Raw genomic sequence first — 19,168 nt, 5'->3', positions numbered from 1 at the left:
GGGAGTGAGGTTCCAGGTTGCTCTAAGGTGTGAACGTGTTATTAGGAAATGAGCCCAGGTTCCGTGTTTGCTCCACAATTCGCTACATCTCGGAGATCAACCCTGGGCTATCCTTTTGCTTTTTATCTTGAGACAAAGCACTGCTAAGTTGCTCAAACTGACCTTGAACTCACTCCACAGCCCAGGCAAGCCTTAAAACTTGTGATCCCCATGCCTCATCCTCTTGAGAAGCTGGGATTACAGACATTGCTCACTAAACCTGGGCCGTTCTAAAAAGCCCCTGGAAACAGGGGGCCAAATGCCGTGATTCCGAAGAGCTTTCCAAGAACCAGCCTAAGGCCCCTACCCTCCTCCATGTTACCCAGAACCCCTTGGCCTTGGACCCCTCAGGCTTGGGCTATGTGAGAGAAGATGCAAGAGAGGCTCTAAGGATGGGAAGGCAGGGCAGGAGCTGACAAGGCCTCTGGACAGTTGAGAGCTTCCCAGAACGGAGCAGCTTCTAGAGAGCCTTCTGACAAACAAGTGACTTGGGGTCTAACAGATTCCTCTGGCCAGACATTCCCCTCGTGTTTCCTCGGCAGGACAGTGGGGCCTCCCCACCATCAGCCTGGCTGGAGTCTTCGGAATCATCGCTGGAGTGATCTCCTCCATGGTAGAGTCTGTGGGTGATTATCACGCCTGCGCTCGGCTGGTTGGGGCCCCGCCCCCTCCGAAGCACGCCATCAACCGTGGCATTGGCATCGAGGGCCTCGGCTGCCTGCTGGCAGGGGCCTGGGGAACCGGAAACGGTACCACGTCCTACAGCGAGAACGTCGGTGCGCTGGGCATCACCAGGGTAAGATTGCCGATGGAGTTCCTGGGGCGGGGCTGGGTTCCTGAGGACCAGTTTCCTGTTGTAGCTGTGACAACTCACAGAGACTGGGTTTAGATAAATATCACCCTGATGAGCTGACAGTCAGACATGAGGTGGGAACTGTATGGGGGTTAAGCAGAGGTGTGGGCATAGAAATACTTCTCTAGGTGGACCTTTTCTACGGGCTGTTCTGTCCTGTCAGACCGTGCCTCCTTCTTGCACACTCCCCTGTCACAGATGTGAAAAATTGTCTCCTCACAAAGACACATGAAGTTATGCTGAACCACTAGTCTGATCCAGGAGACCATAGCTCACCAACCCTAGTTCAGGCACTTCTGCAAAGTCCCCTTGCCAAGCCTGGCAAAGCTACATGCTCATGACCTTCCTTCAGGGACTCGGCAAAGCCACAGATGCCACCACCAACACATGATGGCTCCCCTTTAGGGCCATATATCAGATATCCTGTATATCAAATACTTACATTATAATTCATAACCGTAGCAAAACTACAGTTCTGAAGTAGCAATGAAATAATTGTATGATTGGGGGTCACCACAACATGAAGAACTGTATTAAAGGGTCTATCCTTAGGAAGGTTGAGAATGACTAGCCTAGGGGCTCAGAATGGGCTATCTCTGCAGGGGTCATGATCTTGATGGTAATATGTGGCCTTCTTCGGTTGTGATGGGACAGTCATTGCCTTTAACCTAGCCCTGAATATTCAGATGTCCCTAACCAGACTCACCTCAGGTCCCCAGGGCCCCTGACAGCCAGAGACCTATGAAACACACTCATTCTTCTGCAGTCCCTGTCTGAGGGAACCCACTCCTCCACACATGGCATCTACTGGGGACAGCATACCATGACAGGGACTGCCAGCAGTAGGCCAGGATGGAGACATTTTGGTAGCCTGCAGCAGCTCTTTGTAAAAAAAAAAAAAAAAAAGGTTCCCATTTCTCCTAACCTTAGCCCTGGACAATAGCTGTATAGATTTTATTTGTGCATGACTGCTTTTCAGTTGGCCTTGGGGTGCATAATTGTTCTATCATATCTGACTTTCCTACTTCTTTCTCCATCTGCTCTGGTGGATTCGGTGGAACTAGATGTTCCTTGATGTGATGATTCTTAAACAATTGGAAACTGAGGCATAGGGGCACAGCACAGCACAGCCCTAATGGCCCAGGTGCATGCTGGGTGTTCTCATCTTGGAAACAATGTAATAACTGCACAATGGTAGTTCCAGATTAATGCTTGACTTGCAAAGAAACTTTGAAGAAATTATTAGAAAATGAATTAGAGCCAACATTGGGACCCTAAGAAAAGAAAAAGTTATTAAAGATATGAGTAAGTTTTGCATAATATTTGAGAGTGGTTCCTGAATAAGCAAGTATAGAATACATAAAATCTTATACCAGTAAAACTAAGTCGAAACACAAGGACCCTTAGGAGAGTCATTGTGTGCAATGTGCAGAAGCAGAAAACTAGCAGAATTACTGTTAAGGGTTAACTTGACTCTTTCTGGCCACTGCCTGACAGCTTCGCCCATGTCATTTATCATTAGAGCTTCACAGGAAAATGCAAGTAGCTGACCTTGGAGCTCTGAGTTCTGAAGTATAATAAATCCAAAGTTAAAGTTTAAATAATGATAAGTTTGCAATTATTATTTTGGCCACAGGCCTGGGAATAGGGGAAGCTTGAAACTTTGGGAACAATTGTAATTCTTGATTCTTTGTGGGATATGGTTATTCTTTTGAATTTGATTTGGCAAATGATTATACAATGTCTTTTTTCTACCTGCTTTTGGAGAATCAATAAATGACTGGGGCAAGAGAAAGGCTGGAGAGTGAATGAGGGAGCCAATGAGGGAGCGAGCGAGAGAGCATGTGTGAGCATGTGTGAGCATGTGTGAGCATGTAAAGAACAAGTGGAAAGCGAGTAAGTGTACATGAGATTGTGTGTGTGTGTGTGTGTGAGAGAGAGAGAGAGACAGAGACAGAGACAGAGAGAGAGAGCATGAGAAGAGCGTGTGAAGAGTGAGGGAAGAGAGAATGTGAGGTGTATATGAGATTGTGTGTGTGTGTGTGTGTGTGAGTGTGTGTGTGTGAGTGAAAGGAGAGTGCATGTGGTGTGTGTGAAGTGTGTATGAAGATCGTGTGAGAGTGAAAGGGGAATGAACAGAGGTGTGCGTGAGTGTGGGAGTTCGAAAAAAGAAAAGCACAAAGGAGAAAAGCAGAGTGAGCAAGAGAATACAGAGTGTGTGCAGTCTCAAGCTTCAGGCGAGTGAGCGAGTGAGTGAGAAAGGGAGCAGAGAGGGGGGGGAGAGAGGGAGAGGGAGAGGGAGAGGGAGAGAGAGAGAGAGAGAGAGAGAGAGAGAGAGAGTAACTTTAAGCCTTGAAAATTTGCCTGTCAGTTTGTACCCAGAGTAGTCTGTGTATATTTATTATGCGCCTTCCAGATGTCCCTGCTTCCAGTTGAGAACTCCCATCCTGTGTCGAGGCTGGACCCTGGCAGTCATTTTTAACTTCTAGCTGTTCTGAGTCTTTCCACTGGGTTCTACTTTCTCTACAGGGCTCCTTGCCTGCCCCTCTTGACTCCCTTGCTGGTGACACAGAATGACTGTCCCTACACAGCAGGGCCTCATATGCTCTCTTAGCAGGATCTTGCTCATCTCGGCTCCACCCATAACGTGGCTGCTTGGTTTCTAACTAGTCTGCCCAACTCTGACTAGACTAGTCTATTCCACCCCACCCCCACCCCACCACTTCCCACTAGAGAGTGTTTCTAACCAGTGCTGAAGCAGTAGCATGGCCCCCCCCCCACTATAGTGCATCTTTGCAAGGGTTTGGAGGGTCCTCTCCCTGCATCATCCCAACTGGCATTGTCTTACGGCTCCCTCCCTCCCTCCCTCCCTCCCTCCCTCCCTCCCTCCCTCCCTCCCTTCCTCCATGGCTCCAGCGTGCATCCTAGAGATGTTGTGCCGTCTACTCCCAAACCTCAAGTGACCTGTGTTACTGCTGGAGCTGAAATCCACAACCAAATCCCCAGCCACCTCCACTGCCTCTCTCAACAACCCTAGAAAGGCTTTCGGGGCCCTTAGTCAAGGCTGTGAGCACACCACAAATGTAGCAGCCAGCTGCCTAACCTTGGAGCAGCAACGACTTCCTTCCTGTTAAAGGGAACAAGTCCTGTGAAAAACAGAAAATTACATTCCATAAACAAAACGAATTTCATTGGGCAGTTTATAAGCTGAGGCCTTTTGAGAGAAATGAAAAAGCAGAAATTAAAAACCCACAGGAACAGGGCAAACTCAATCAGTAGAGGTTAGATCAACCAAGAGAGGACAGACGGGTGCGAAGACCATTTGCTTTTATGGGCTCACACTCCCCCCTGTGGCCTTTTCAGGCATTGCAGCAGTGAGTGAGTGAGTGTGTGTGTGTGTGTGTGTGTGTGTGTGTGTGTGTACACATGTGAGAGTGTGTGTGTATGTGTGTGTGTGTGGTTTGTGTGTATATGTGTGTGCATGCATGTGTGTATCTCTGTGTGTAGTAGATGTGTGTGACCATGTGTGCATGTGATTCTGTGTGTGTATGTGTGTGTGAGTATGTATGTACCTGTATGTATTCACATGTGAGTGTGTGTGCATGTATATCTCTCTGCGTGTGTATCTGTGTATCTTGGAGGGTTTAGGGGGGAGATCAAAGCTCCTGTCACTTCTCTAGGATGTCACAACTGTCTGCCTGGACATCAGTTCTGAGGCCAAAGGAGACCCAGGTCTCCATGACAAGCTCATGCAGTGATGGGATTGGGGATGATTGTCCTTATGAGACCTTTGGCACAACAAGCTGGACCTGACAGACCCGCCTGTTGTACCTGCAGTCACACAGGCGACTGCAAAGGCATTAAACCAAACAGCATTTCTGATGATTCTTAGTCTGGAAAGCAAAGGAAAAGCACATTTGCAGTCTGTTCATTGGTGGTCTTTAGCTGACACCAAAATACCTTTTTAAAATATTTTCTGATTGTGGGAAAAGCACAAAACAGAAACTCACCAGCCTAACTATTTGGAAGCTTAGTTTAGTGTATTTACACTGTTACACACCAGAACTCTAGCCTCTTCCAGCTCACACAGGTAGGACTGCGTGCTGGTGTCCTTTATGAAATTGGGCAGACAGAGGAGAGAGGGGAAGGGAATGGAGAAAGAAAAGAGAGAGTCTAGTCTCTCTGTATGGTTTTCTGAGTATCTATGTGTCTGTGTGTATTCCAGAGCAGATTTCATGGCAATAATCAGTCCTCCATTGAAATGAACTAAGGGAATCTCTTTTTTTTTTTTTTTTTTTTTTTGTTCTTTTTTTCGGAGCTGGGGACCGAACCCAGGGCCTTGCGCTTCCTAGGTAAGCGCTCTACCACTGAGCTAAATCCCCAGCCCCGGGAATCTCTTAAGATTTTAATTTCTTTTTAACATTCTGGATATAATTGCATTCCTTGAATCCTAGCATTTGGGGGGCAGAGACAAGTAGTCTCTGAGTGTAAGGCCAGCCTGGTCTACAGAGTGAATTCTAGAACAGCCAGGACTACCCAGAGAATTCTGTCCTGAATCCCCACCCCACCACCCCCAAATTAAAAATAAAAATCTGGCTAGAAACAGCAAATGATGGGTGGGATAGGTTTTGGATGTTAAGTGACCTCCACACAGGCAAAGGAGAAATCAAAATTCATCATACTCTGTAACAATTGCTTGCTGAGGAAATCTACTGAGTATTTGTAATGAAATGGCTCCTCTTGGGGAAGAAGAGAATGGGAATCACATCTCCTTACCAACTTGCTTTAAAGCCCACTAGCAAAAGAGTGAAGATTTCTCTTGTTTTTATTTTTACTGTAGTAAAATTTAAAAAAAAAAAACCCACAAAATTACCATCATTACCATTTCTAAATGGTTAGTGTGCTAGCTTTTTTTTTAAAAAGCTATATATTTTAATTAGTTTATTGCACACAATTTCATGCATGTAATATACTTTGGCATTATTTCCCTCCATTGTTTTGATAAAGGATTTCATTATGTAGCCCAGGCTAGCCTCGAATGTCTGTACCTTCTAGCTCAGCCTCCTGAGTGCTGGGGTCAGTGTGGCTGCAGCATTAAGCATTCTGACACTGTCATGCAACACTTGGCACTGTGCTGTCCTCATTCCACCTCCTCGTTTCTCTTCTCTTCCCCTCTTTCCTGCTCCTCCTCAGTTCTCTTCTCTGCTCCCCCCACCCCCAGGTCCTCCTTTCCCCAGAGCCTGGCCACCTTTCTAACTCCCTTTCTCCATGGATTTGAGGCCCCTGGAGATGTGAATGGAGCCATGTTATGTGACATTTTGTGACTGGCTGGCTTGTGTCTCCTAGCATACAGTCCTCAAGACTTCTCTCTGTTACTTTTCATTGCTGTGACAAAATATTACTATGACTAAAAGCAAATTAAGGGAGAAGGGGTTTATTTTAACTCAGGGTTCCCAGGGATATAGCCATCATGACCAGGAAGGTGTGGCATGATGGGGCAGGGGCAAGAAAGTGGCTGATCACATTTTAACTAGGGAGAGATAGAAAGAGGAGGGGGAGAGAGAGAGAGAGAGAGAGAGAGAGAGAGAGAGAGAGAAAGAGAAATGGAGAAATAAAGAAATGGAGAAACAGAGACAGAGAGACAGAGACAGACAGACAGACACACAGAAAGAGAGAGACAGAAAGAGATAAACAAAGAGAGACAGAAAAAGAGAGAGACACAGAGACAGAGAGAGAGACAGACAGACACACAGAAAGAGACAGAAAGAAACAGAGAGAGACAGAAAAAGAGAGAGACACAGAGACAGAGAGAGAGACAGACAGACACACAGAGACAGAAAGAAACAGAGAGAGACAGAAAAAGAGAGACACACACAGAGAGAGAGAGAGAGAGAGAGAGAAAGAGAGAGAAATGGAGAAATGGAGAAACAGAGACAGAGAGACAGAGACAGACAGACACACAGAAAGAGAGAGACAGAAAGAGATAAACAAAGAGAGACAGAAAAAGAGAGAGACACAGAGACAGAGAGAGAGACAGATAGACACACAGAAAGAGACAGAAAGAAACAGACAGAAAAAGAGAGAGACACACACCACACAGAGAGAGAGAGAGAGAGAGAGAAAGAGAGAGAGAGAAATGGAGAAATGGAGAAATGGAGAAACAGAGACAGAGAGACAGAGACAGACAGACACACAGAAAGAGAGAGAGACAGAAAGAGATAAACAAAGAGAGACAGAAAAAGAGAGAGACACAGAGACAGAGAGAGAGAGACAGACAGACACACAGAAAGAGACAGAAAGAAACAGAGAGAGACAGAGAGAGAGAGAGAGAGAGAGAGAGAGAGAGAGAGAGAGAGAAAGAACAGGCTAAGCTCATCATCCCCAGAAGACAGGCTCCTAAATGTTCCATAACTTCTCCAGACAGGAGGGAACCAAGCATGAGCCTACGGAGGCTCTTCTTTTTTTCATTTAAATCATCACAAAACTCATCCACACGTTGCAGTAGGTATCAGAACCATTTTCCTCAGGGACCTAAGAATGCCTCATTGCTCAGCTGAGGCACATTTTGTTTCCGCCCACTCCCAAGCCCCCAGGGCCCTGAGGTCTGAAGCCTATCCCTTGCCCTGGGTTTCCACCACTCTCCTGGGGACTGCAGTCCAGGCACACTGATTTTCCTTGTACTTTAAAATGGCTTTTCCTATCCTAGAGTTCACATAAGCCACTTTCTCGCTAGAATATCCTCCCACCAAATCTTTGTGTACATGCCCCTCTCTTGTCCCTCTGTTCTCCTGACTGGCCAGACTAGCCAACCACCATAGAGCCTCCCTGAGTGCCTTTTGTCCCATGACTCTTCAGAGTACAAACCTGTTTCCTTCAAGAGATTTCCTCTGTGCCGCTTGGCCATCCTGCTGAGACCATAGATGCTCCATTTATAAAACACCAGATGACACAGGAATTGAGGCGGGCGTTGTGTAATGCTGAGAATAAAACCCAGAGAGCCGATGGCTCTGCTGGGTGCAGGAGACCCTGGCATTGCTCAGGGATCCTCTCTTTCCTTCAGACTTTAGCCTCTTCTACAGAATGAGGGGTACATAAAAGGGACCCTTGGCGTTTCCTTCCTGCCCTCGCCTTTTGGGTATCCAGTGATGTTTATCTGCATAGTGATGTGCACAAGGGGTAGACGTGGGAAGTTTTAATGAGATTCATGCCTTTGGAGGAGTGTGATGTGGTAGAGAAGTGGAAGCATTCGTTCTTAGTGGCCAAGCATAAGCAACACACAGAGGTGTAAATGCTGCAGGAGAACCTCTGCCCCCACCCCCACCCCCGGCAAAAATAATTAACTCTTTATTGAGTGTTCTGTGTGCTCAACACATATTGTTCCATATTCATAAGCCTTATTGCATTGAATTGTGTGGTATGCGGGATCTCACATGGTAGATATGGAAACTGACTTTCAGGGATGTTAGTAATATGCCCAATAGCTGTGAGAGAGGCAGAGCAGAGAGATGAGAGCTGAGGCCAGGGCCGTCCTTCTGTCTCTCTCTAGCCCAGTGTGGGACCCTGGGCACAGCAGCCCGTGCTGCTTCCGAGGTTCAATACAGCAGTGTGAAGGGTGCAGGCCCAGATGCCCAGGGCATCTACTTGCCCTGGTTCTCCTATCCCTCCTCTCTGGGTGTGCAGGTCGGGAGCAGGATGGTGATTGTCGCTGCGGGCTGTGTGCTGCTCCTGATGGGCATGTTCGGGAAGATCGGGGCGGCTTTTGCCACCATCCCTACCCCCGTGATTGGAGGCATGTTCCTTGTCATGTTCGGAATCATCAGCGCCGTGGGGATCTCCAACCTGCAGGTGAGGCACCTCAGTGAACAGCAGCGCCACCCCCACCCTGAGAGGAGCCCATCAGGTGGAGCAGCGTGGGGGAGGGACAGGAGAGAAGAGGGGAAGATGATGAGGGGAGGGCAAAGGGGAGGAGCCGAGGGAGAGGAGGGCGTGGTCCTAGGAGCCACACTGACACCACCCACCATACAAGAAAGAAACGTTCAAAACCAGCAGTATGCACATGTGTGAAGGTGTCTAGGGCCCTGGTGAACTCGGGGGTCCTTTCTCCCACAGTATGTGGACATGAATTCATCTAGGAACCTCTTCGTGTTTGGCTTCTCAATCTTCTGTGGGCTCGCCGTCCCTAACTGGGTGAACAAGAACCCTGAGAAGCTGCAGACAGGTGAGTGCTGTCTCCTCTGCACTGTCCCTGCTCCAGGTGTGAAGCAGGGTGGCCCTTGGTCCCTGTGAACTGTCACTTTTGTCGCATTCCAGGAATTCTCCAGCTGGACCAGGTCATCCAAGTGCTCCTGACCACAGGCATGTTCGTTGGTGGATTTCTGGGCTTCGTCTTGGACAACACCATACCTGGTAAGGCTGCAGCCACTCCATAGCTGGGCTCATGGGCACCTGGGCAGTGTCAAGGCCGTTGGAAACCTGTCAGGCTGTTCACAGCACACCCTAAATGGGTGCTCGGGCTGAGTCAGGATAAGGCCTGGCCTACTTTAGTCAGCTTGAACTGCTGCAGAAGAACATCACAGAGGAGGGTGAGCGAAACGACACAGCCGTCTCTCAGTCCCCTGGGATGGACTTCCGGGGCAGGCCGGTTCTTCACAGGACCTTTCTCGGCTTGCAGAGGGAGTCCTCACATTGCCTCTGCTTTGGGCTGGCACAGTCTCCGTTCGTGTGAAGAAGACAGGGCTGGGGTGGGATGTAGCTCAGTCGGGAGAGGCTTGCCTACATGCACAGCTCCGGCTCCTTCTACACCAATGCGTAAGCATTGCAGCGATGCACACATGGGACCCCAGTGCTGGGGAGGTGGAGGCAGGAGCATGGAGAGTCCCAGTCATCGCTAGCTACACAGTGAGTTCCATGCAAGCCCAGGATACATAAGAAACAAACAACAAACAACCAGGCAGGAGGCTTCTAAGGACAGACTCCTCGTAACGTCTTTACCTTCTTAAATATTATTGGCAAATACTGATGCCTCTAGGATAGGCTGTCAATGTATGACTTTTCAAGGGATATAGTTCAGCCATAGCAAGGCCCTAAAGTGGATGATACACCAGATACAAAAGGAAAAAAAAAGATGGCTTTAGCTCTCTTAAACCTATTGGTATGAAAACTACATACCCATCCATCCATCCATCCATTTATCTATTTATCCATCCATCCATCCATCCACCTACCCACCCATCCATCCATCCAAACATTCTTATTTCTATCTACTACATATGAAGTAGGTGCTACTCACTGAGAATACGAAGAGAAGTGAGACATGTCCTGCCTCCCAGAAGCCCACAGGCTAATAGAGGAAACAGACAAACAGGATGGTGTTAATGAGGTCTGGGATGAAATATTTGAGGGTGCTGGAGGGGCACTGATGGTGAAGAGCATAGAGATTCCAACTCAGCTTCTGGACAAACATCCACACACACACCTCTCTCTCCTGTGCCCCTCCCCCGAGCCTCTCCAAGAAACTCCTGTGACTGCACCTGCTTCATGCTTTGTTTGCCACATTGTACTCTCCACTGAACAAAAAGTGCACCCACATTCCACAAACACACATGGACAGGTCTGCTCTGGGGAGCTGAGGAAAGCTCTGAGGTTCCATGGTTGAGACTGAGGCTGGGTACCACATAGTGGGGGCTCTGAGATGGCCTCATGAGCAGAGGGGGCTTGTGGTTCCTGCCAACGCTTGGAGGAGGAGTAGAAGAAAGAGCAGGGCACTGCAGTACTCAGGTACTGCCAGGGATGGCATAGGCACCCGCAGGGTAGCCTTGTGACTGGAATCAATACCCAGCCTTGACTTCTCAATGTTTACTTCTTAGGCAGCCTGGAGGAGAGAGGCCTTTTGGCATGGGGTGAAATCCAGGAAGATTCTGAGGAGACTCCGAAGGCCTCAAAGGTCTATGGCCTTCCCTGGGGGATTGGCACCAAGTTCTGCACATCCTCATGTACCCGAATCCTCCCCTTCTGGCCCAGGATAGACCACCATGGAGATGAGGTGGGAGCGAGCCAGCTCACTCTATGTTCCCAGACCTCCTCTGGAAAGCACCCATGGAGTGTTACAGAAACCAAGATGTGAATGGAGTGGCCCCACCCCATCTCCTCATAGCCAAACCCTGGCCTGCAAAATGCAAAACTCTCTGTTCACAAATAGTCACTCAAGAGTCCTTCCCAGGACCTTCCACACCTGGGTACCGTGGTGAACACACAGTGTTGATGAAGACCATGATCAGTATGGAGCTGGCCTCAGGGCATCCTTCTGCTGTCTCATGGCTCCAGAGTGGACGATGGGTCTGGGGTCTCCACAGAAGCCTGCTCAGCAATATTTTGGTGGATCAGGAGGAAGAGGCACATTGTGAGACAGGGGCAGGCTTTTTGCTGAAAGGTGATGAGGCCAGGCAGCCTGTAATCCCAGCTAACCAAGAGGCTTCCCAGGAGGGCCATAGACTCATTAGTGCTACAAACGGACTTTAAGGCTAGCTGGGTAACTTTGCAAGATCCTGTCTCAAAATACAAAAAGCAAGCTAGGGGTGCTAGAGAGATGGCTCAGTGGTTAAGAACACTTATTTTTGCTGAGGACCCAGATTCAATTCCCAGTACCCACATGGTGGCTCACAACCATCCCCAACTCCAGTTCTAGGGGATCTGACACCCTCTTCTGGCCTCTGTACCAGGAACATATGTGGTGCACAGATGTACATATAAGCAAAACACTCACACACATTAAATAAATAAATCTGTTTTTAAAAAGCAAACTTGGGATGAGGCTCTGTGATCAAGAACTTTTGTAGTAGATGCATGGGCCAGGTCCAAACCTCAACACAGGAAAACAAAAACAAAAAGTGAAAAAGCAACTGGCACAATTGTTTTGGTCCCCTTCCTCCAGAGGCAGGGACCCTGAGGCCTTCCAGCCCTCCCTGTAGCCTGTAGCTGATTCCTCAAGGCTCACATGGGAAAGCAGTGAGGAACCTCTCCTTACCCTAGACCCCCTCTAGCACCTGTCCAGCGTTAGGACGTGTGATCCGACCTAAGACATCTGGGTAGAATTAAGACAACCTGTGTCTTTTTGTGCCCCATCCTTCCCAATCACACCACAGCTTCCTGCAGCTCTTCAGTCTCCATTCAGGTGGGGTCATGGGCCTCAGACAGCTTTCAAGGAGGCACGGTGTGGGTGTAGAGGAATCAGGCTTCACTGCCCCTTCCCAGCTCTGTCTGCCAGAGCAGGGGCTCAGGTCCCTGGGCAGCTGCATTCAGTCTGTCTGCGATGCCTTCAGAACCCTCTACTATTTCCCAGGAGGAATCAGGCTTAGGTCTTCACATTTTTACAGGCACTGGGTCAGATGAGCCAGAGAAAGGACCCATGGCCTCTCCCAACCCCACTTTTCCCAACAGGGACTCCTTTGTTTGTCCAAACCCACTTTCAAGAGAAGGAAAGGCTGAGGTGTGCTGTGGGGGTGGGGAGCGCCTGGGTGCAGAGGCTGCTTCTTTTCTAATACGACTCTCCCCACCTCCACCCCTACCATTCATCTGTCTCTGCTTGGCGGCGGGTGGGAGGATCTGACTCCTGTCAGGGTTTGGTGATGCCCAATGCTCGATGGAAATGAGCAGAAACGGGGTGTGGCAGGAGAGGGTGAGTGTGTGCACCCTTGTGAGTTAGCCTAAGTGAAGGCAGAGAGGGTGCCAAGAGCCACGGAAACCACACGGATTCAAACACTGTCCATCCTGCTGTAAGGGAGGGCAGAGTGGGCTCCATCGAGCCTGTGAGAGGAGGTACTGTAGCCGGCTCCATGCTCCCCCTTCTCACTCCCTCTTTCTTTTCTCCTCGTTAACTTTCTAAGAGCCCCACTCTCTGAGTGACCCTAGCATGGGGAAAGGTCACCGGGTGGGGAGGACAGACTGCTGGGAGCCTCTGGGAGTCTGGACACAGGAATAATTGTCCAGGAGGAAAGAGAAATCTGTGGATCCTCAAGGGCAGAGTTGAGTTTGAGGCAGCAGCCGCAGCTGATGGGGAAGAGGCATGCATTCATCCACAAGTTGAAAGGCACGGGATGTGTGATCCAAACTATCTTCCCAGGCAGGGGGGTTGAAAAGGTCACTCTTGAGGACTTTTCTTGGCCCACACCCTGTGGGTTCTAGAACTGCCTGTGAAGCCCCTTCAGAGAGAAAAATAGATACCACCCCTGAAACAATTTAGAACTGTACCTCAAAATAACAATGGCTTGGTGGGGATAGGAGGAGGTAGGAAGATTACCATTTAAAACAGGGATTCCCGGGGTTGGGGATTTAGCTCAGTGGTAGAGCAATTGCCTAGCAAGCACAAGGATCTGGGTTCGGTCCCCAACTCAAAAAAAAAGGGATTCCCAGGCTGAGTGTTATGGTTGCGGTGCAGAGCTTAATCTCAGAGCAGAGGCAAACATCTCTTTGAGGTCTGCCCGGGCTACACGGCAATTTCCAGTCCAGTCAGGGCTACGTCGTGAGACCTTGTCTCCACAACCACATGCATTTTCAGCTTCAAAGTGACCAAGGTGAGGAGTAGGGTGTATACAACTAGAGCCTACAATGGGCCGAGCCTTTTAGCCTTGTGAGAGAAGCTTAACTCGAGACAGAGTTGGACAGCAGCCAGGCAGACGCCAGGCAGGTAAAGGCACTTGCTGATGACCACACTCCCATCCTCAGGCCCCCACATGATGGAAGGAGAGAACGGACTTCCTCAACTTCTCTGACCACCACCAGGGACCAACATAGCCCCCTTCCCCCTCACATACAACCGCCACACATACATATGCACAACTAAATAAAATAAAATGTTCTTAAAAGAAAGAAAATGGAGAGTGAGATCTATTTATTGGTTCTCAAAGGGAGGGAAGGAAGTGGGGAAGACCCCAGAAACGTAGGAGAGAACCTAAGGAGGACTAGATGCAGAGGGACCAAACTCTCATGGGTACCCTACACATAGCCTCTGAGAGCGCTGCATGGGGCCCAAGACAAAACTGTAAACTTACTTAAAACATCTTAATTTTTTTGTTTGTATGATTTAAAAACAAAACAAAACAAAACAAAAACCAAACTTGGTTGCACCATTCTCCATTGACTTCTGTGGAAGACAAAATGAAAGGTTGGAAGTACCCAGCAGTGCCTCCCTCCCCAACTCCGTCTTCCTCCACTCTCCCTCCCTCCCTTCCTCCTTCCCTGCTGCAGCTGCAACTTGCCTGTTGCCCTCCTTTTTCTCACCAAAGCTAAAGGTGGCAGCCGCAGGCCAAGCAGGTGTGTAACACTGTAACTCAACCGAAGCTTGGGTTTCTCACTGTGTTGAGCACAGCACGTCTATGGGGCCCGTGCATTTGCTCTTGTTAAGTGTTCTGCTGGAGGATTTGGGTTTTTTGTTCCCACATGATTTCTGCCTTACTACACAGCTGCTTCTACAGTTCTGGAAGCCAGGTGCCTGGAGTCGGTCTGACAAAGCCAGGCTCTGGGTATGCCACGGCTGCTTCCGCTGACAGTTGCGGTGTGTGTGTGGGGGTTCCTACCTAAGGTTTCCCACCTTATGGAGGGGACCTGTGTTTCTTGGCTTATGCCCCTTTCCCTGTCTGCAAAGGGTGACATTTCTATTTGTGCCCTGCTGCTCCACCTCCCAAGTTGGTTTCTTCTTGATACCTTTACCACTTTTTCAATTATACTTGTCAGCCTACAAAAACCTGGCAATTATTTTTTTATGAAATTGGTGAATTCCCCCTCCCCGCCCCCGGTATCACTAGATAATGCACTTGCATCAGATGTAGCCTTTGTCACACTGTGCCGGAGGCTGATAAGTGGACAGAATGAAAAGTGCCCTCAGGCTAGTGAAGGATGGTGACCTAGTTAAGGTTCCCATTGCTATTGTCTTACTACTTGGTGACATTCGATCCACAGTTGTCCATCCTTGTCCCATGGCCTCTGTATGTCTGAGCTTCATAGTGACATGGTCCTCCCCAGAACCTCAGGCTAGATTTTGGGTTGCCCTCCTCTGTGTCTTCTAGAGTTGTGCATTTTAAGCATTTTTTAAAATAAAGATTTATTGTTATTTATTTATTCGAGTGTGTGTTGAGGCCAGAAGAGGGTATCAAATCCCCTGGGGATGTGATTGTGCTGTCAGATATGGGTTCTGGGAACTGAATTCCAGTTTCTGTAAGAAAGGTCAGTGCTTTTTTTTTTTTTTTTTTTTGGTTCTTTTTTTCGGAGCTGGGGACCGAACCCAGGGCCTTGTGCTTTCTAGGTAAGCGCTCTACCACTGAGCTAAATCCCCAGCCCCAAGGTCAGTGCTCTTTTTTTTTTTTTTTTGGTTCTTTTTTTCGGAGCTGGGGACCGAACCCAGGGCCTTGTGCTTCCTAGGTAAGCGCTCTACCACTGAGCTAAATCCTCAGCCCCAAGGTCAGTGCTCTTAACCACTGCACCACCCTCCAGCTCTTCAAGTGATTCTTTGACATCCTGGTTTTCTAGATCACTGCTTCTAGGTCCCCAAGTCCAAAATCCTTTTCTTTTGCCAACATTAACATCTTCTGTCTTCCCAGCCTCTACTTATTGTTTCTTCCCTCTTCATCATCTGACCAGAATTCCACAGTCAATCCAGTCAGGTTATTGCATTAATTTCTTTCCTTCATGTATATCCATTGAACATGGTACTGTGATATAGGATATCTTCACAGATGTATATATTGTACATTGGGGATTTGGGGATAGTCTCCCTCATAGCTTCTCCCTTTCCCCCTCTCCTATTAGTCCCTCCCCTTTGTTTTCCTAGGTAATTTTGTTTCAACTTTCATGCTGTGTGTGTGTGTGTGTGTGTGCAAGTAATTTTATGTACCTACAGAAAAATCTAACACATAAGAAGAAACCTCTTTCTGAGACTAGTTTAATTCACCTAGTCAACTCCATCTCGCATTCTTAATGGTCTTGGTTCTTCCTCTTCATCTCAACCCCCTTGGCTAAACTTCCTCACTGATCAGACCCATTCCTCATGACTCTCTGCTGCTTACACTGTCACTGGAGTGGGTACAATTGAGTGTCGTAGGTCTCGGACCCGTGATCTTAGGTTCACAGCCATGACCTTCACACGGGCCCTAACTTGCTTCCCAAGTTGACTCAAATACGTAGCCCTCTCCCACCGTGCCCCTCTCCCCACCTCCATCCCTTGCACTGCCCAGATTCTCAGCCTCCTGCTTCACTGAGTAATCCCCAGGGATTCCGCATTAGACTTGTACAAATGTCCCCATCTCTTCACCTCTTGCTTTCTGAACTTGTACCCTCAGGTGACTCTTCTGAAAGAACCCTGGATTCTTCTAAGCTAGCTCCCTCCTCTGAGTCCAGAGCCTGTTTTCCCATTCCTACTCACGGGTGTCCCTGCAGCAAGGCTCCATGTTGTATCACTACATTTTCTTTTAATAGTTTATGCAAGCACACACATCTGCTGTTACTTGTGTTATCATTTTAAAAGCCTATTTACTGTGTGTGGCATGGTGGCCTTGAAGTAACAGAGTCTGCCCCATTCCATGCTTTAAAAATTATGCTATAAACCTAGGAACAGGCTTAGGAAGGAGGGAGCCCAGGAAGCTTCTCAAGCCAGTGAAGTGATGTAGAAATAATGTTTTTGTACAGTGTTTGCCCCCTGTGTTATTCAAATGCTCATTTCTCTGACCTCATATTCAGTTTCAATACACAGCATTGTAATGCTTATACCAAGAATCTCCTGTCTCAAGTCTGTGTAAACAATTCTTACCATTTATTCTTTGCCTTGTCAATAAATGCTGTTCACCCAATGGCTGGGCAGAACAAAGAATAGGGCTGATGTCGGCCAGGCAAAGGGAGGGGGAGAATTTTTAATGAAACCCAAAGTCAGCAACTCAAGTAGCAATTTTTGTTTTTGTCTATTTGAGACGGCGTCTCTGTATTTTGTGGCTCTGGATGTCCTAGAACTCTATTTAAACCAGGCTGGCCTTGAAATCTCAACTCACCTGCCTCCACCTCCCCAGTGCTGGGATTGAAGGAGTGTGCCACCACGCCTGGCAAACGTCAACTTTTAAATTAAAATATTCTAATTCCACAGAATCCAAAGACATGCTAACCTGTACTTTATAGGTTGGGGAACGGCAACAGGAAAATATGAAAAGTACTTATTTCTATAATTAAACAATTACATTTCTGTAAGCAGAAAATTCTCATATGCACAGTAAAACCGTGCAATTCGTAACTTAACGGTCTCAACCCTGAGAGGAAGAATTTTTGCCAGCGCTTGTTGATGTTGCCTGGTGTGGTGGCATGTGTGCAGCGTACACCTAGTGTGTGCACAGAAGCAAAATGACAGCACTGTCACATGAGGCACTGTGGTCAGACATCACCAGTAAGCACCTCAACTCCCTTATGAGTGCTTTGACTTCAATTTAACTCGTCTATTAGTCAAGCACACCAGAGAGTCAGAACTGATCGGACGGAGATACCTGTATACAGTTGGGTGGAGAGAGATTTACTTTAACCAGTTGGTCCATGCTATCATAGAGGTACAAATCCAGCATTCACTGTTCGGGCTGCCCAGTGAGGAAGAGATGCTGTGGAGGTCCTTTTCCCTTTGGGGGACCCGGACGTTTAATTGAATGTGTTATGGAGCACGATCTGCTACACTCAAGGTTGACTGATTTAAACGGCAGTACACATGTCATTGTACCACACCCCCAACCCTGTGACTCTAATGTCATACAAAAATACATTCATAGAAACATCTAGAAGAATGTATGACCAAATATAGGGTACGATAGCCTAGTCAGGTTGACACAAAATTCTCTCTCGCGTCTAGTATGGAAGCCCAAGGCTAGCCACACAGTGTGCCCAGGAACCTCCCCCAGAGGTGCTTACAACACTGGCTGTCTTTGCAGTGCCCAGTCAGCCGTCTGAAGCAGAAGCAGCAGGCGTACTGGATTCTCTTCTGTGGCCCTGCAGGATAGGATTGAGCTGAGCTCGTTCCTGGGCTCCCACAGCATCTATCTGGGCTTCAGATCTCTGGAGAAGCTACCACAGCAACGTCCTGAGTCCAGGACATGCTGAAAGGACTTGCTATTACACCACCCACAGGGCAGATCCTGCCTGTTGTCTTCTTGAAAGGCTCATGGCCTAGGCCTTGGCTACACGTGGTATTTCACCCTCCTCCCCTGAGCGGGGACATAGTGGATATGTGTCCTGCGGCAGACCTTATATTCAACCAGCCCCCCCAAAAAACATTGCAAGGACACCAAAATATCATTGCTCTTAACACTTTATAGTAACAGAAACTAAGAACATCAAAAAGGCTTTTGGAGACAGCCTTTCTCAATGAGTCTTGAAAGACAAGGGGGTATAACCCTAGCCATTGGCATTTCAAACTTGGACCCGCCCCTCCCCCATTTAATCTTTTTCTTTTCAGCTCCCCTCCGCATTACAGATCTTCATCATCGAAGGTCTCCAGGCACTTCAACAACATCACGTCGTCATCCACAGGAGGATCTGGTTCCTGCAGATCAGTAAACAAGAGGCTGACCCTTAGGACCAACGCATCTCCAGACAAATAAGAAGGTCCCAGCATCCCAGGTGCGCTCAACTCTCCAGCTTTGCCTGCCAGGTAGGGGGTCACCCTTATCTCCATTTAGTTCGATACAAGGTCCTAGGACTTCCAGGAAGGGCAGCCAAGAACTGGCTTCTGCCCTGTGCTTGGAACTTCCATGCACCCACAAGAGGGGAAATCTGAAAGCTTTACCTAAATACCCATCTACAGAATATGGTGACCCATACCATGATGCACCCGCCAATCACATGCCTGGCTTTAAAGAAAGGAATGTGATGGCCCTATATCTGTAGTACAGATATTAGGAGAGTTATGGGCAAGGCACATGCATTATACATAAATATCCACAGACTGCCCTTGAGTAGATGGGCAGGAAACTGGTTCTGGTAATTGTACCTGGGAAAAACTGAGGGAGAGTTAGTAAGCCCAATAAGAGAGAGACTGAGATTTTATTGAGTATCTTTTGGGAAGTTTTGAACTTCATAACATGTAGATGCATTACCTACTATTAAAAAAATTTGGAAGAAGGAGGAGGAGGAGGAAGAAGAGGGAGGAGGAGGAAGAGGAAGGAGGAGGAGGGAGGAGGAAGAAGAGGAGAGAGAGGAGGAAGAGGAAGGAGGAGGAAGAGGAAGAGGGAGGAAGAGGAGAAGGAGGAGGAGGAGGAGAAG

The 19,168-nt window shown here is 48.1% G+C and overlaps 2 protein-coding genes and 1 long non-coding RNA gene across 5 annotated transcripts in view; 2 read left to right on the top strand and 1 right to left on the bottom strand.

Annotated features, from left to right (window-relative positions):
- Positions 1 to 11,691, top strand: part of Slc23a4 (solute carrier family 23 member 4) — a 47,896-nt gene extending 36,205 nt beyond the window's left edge. For all 3 annotated transcript variants that reach the window (XM_087657221.1, NM_001270038.2, XM_087657222.1), the window contains 5 exons: positions 582 to 835; positions 8,573 to 8,737; positions 9,002 to 9,110; positions 9,203 to 9,298; positions 10,759 to 11,691. In XM_087657221.1, the coding sequence (XP_087513347.1) occupies positions 582 to 835; positions 8,573 to 8,737; positions 9,002 to 9,110; positions 9,203 to 9,298; positions 10,759 to 11,015 (881 nt within the window). In that variant the 3' untranslated portion in view covers positions 11,016 to 11,691. The remainder of the gene's footprint in view (positions 1 to 581; positions 836 to 8,572; positions 8,738 to 9,001; positions 9,111 to 9,202; positions 9,299 to 10,758) is intronic.
- Positions 11,692 to 12,596: 905 nt separating this feature from the next.
- LOC147994798 (uncharacterized) overlaps positions 12,597 to 19,168 on the top strand; it is a 9,156-nt gene continuing 2,584 nt past the window's right edge. Inside the window, exons 1-2 of the long non-coding RNA XR_015686463.1 lie at positions 12,597 to 12,706; positions 18,363 to 18,557. This is a non-coding gene — a long non-coding RNA (uncharacterized LOC147994798). The remainder of the gene's footprint in view (positions 12,707 to 18,362; positions 18,558 to 19,168) is intronic.
- The window catches only part of Stra8 (stimulated by retinoic acid 8), a 22,958-nt gene continuing 21,987 nt past the window's right edge, over positions 18,198 to 19,168 (bottom strand). Inside the window, exon 9 of the mRNA NM_001431814.1 lies at positions 18,198 to 18,449. Within this exon, the coding sequence (NP_001418743.1) occupies positions 18,375 to 18,449 (75 nt within the window). The 3' untranslated portion in view covers positions 18,198 to 18,374. The remainder of the gene's footprint in view (positions 18,450 to 19,168) is intronic.

The sequence above is a fragment of the Rattus norvegicus genome, chromosome 4, assembly GCF_021556685.1.
Source record: "Rattus norvegicus strain SHRSP/BbbUtx chromosome 4, alternate assembly SHRSP_T2T, whole genome shotgun sequence".
NCBI classification, from domain to species: domain Eukaryota; kingdom Metazoa; phylum Chordata; class Mammalia; order Rodentia; family Muridae; genus Rattus; species Rattus norvegicus.
This window is presented reverse-complemented; position numbering and strand designations above follow the sequence as displayed.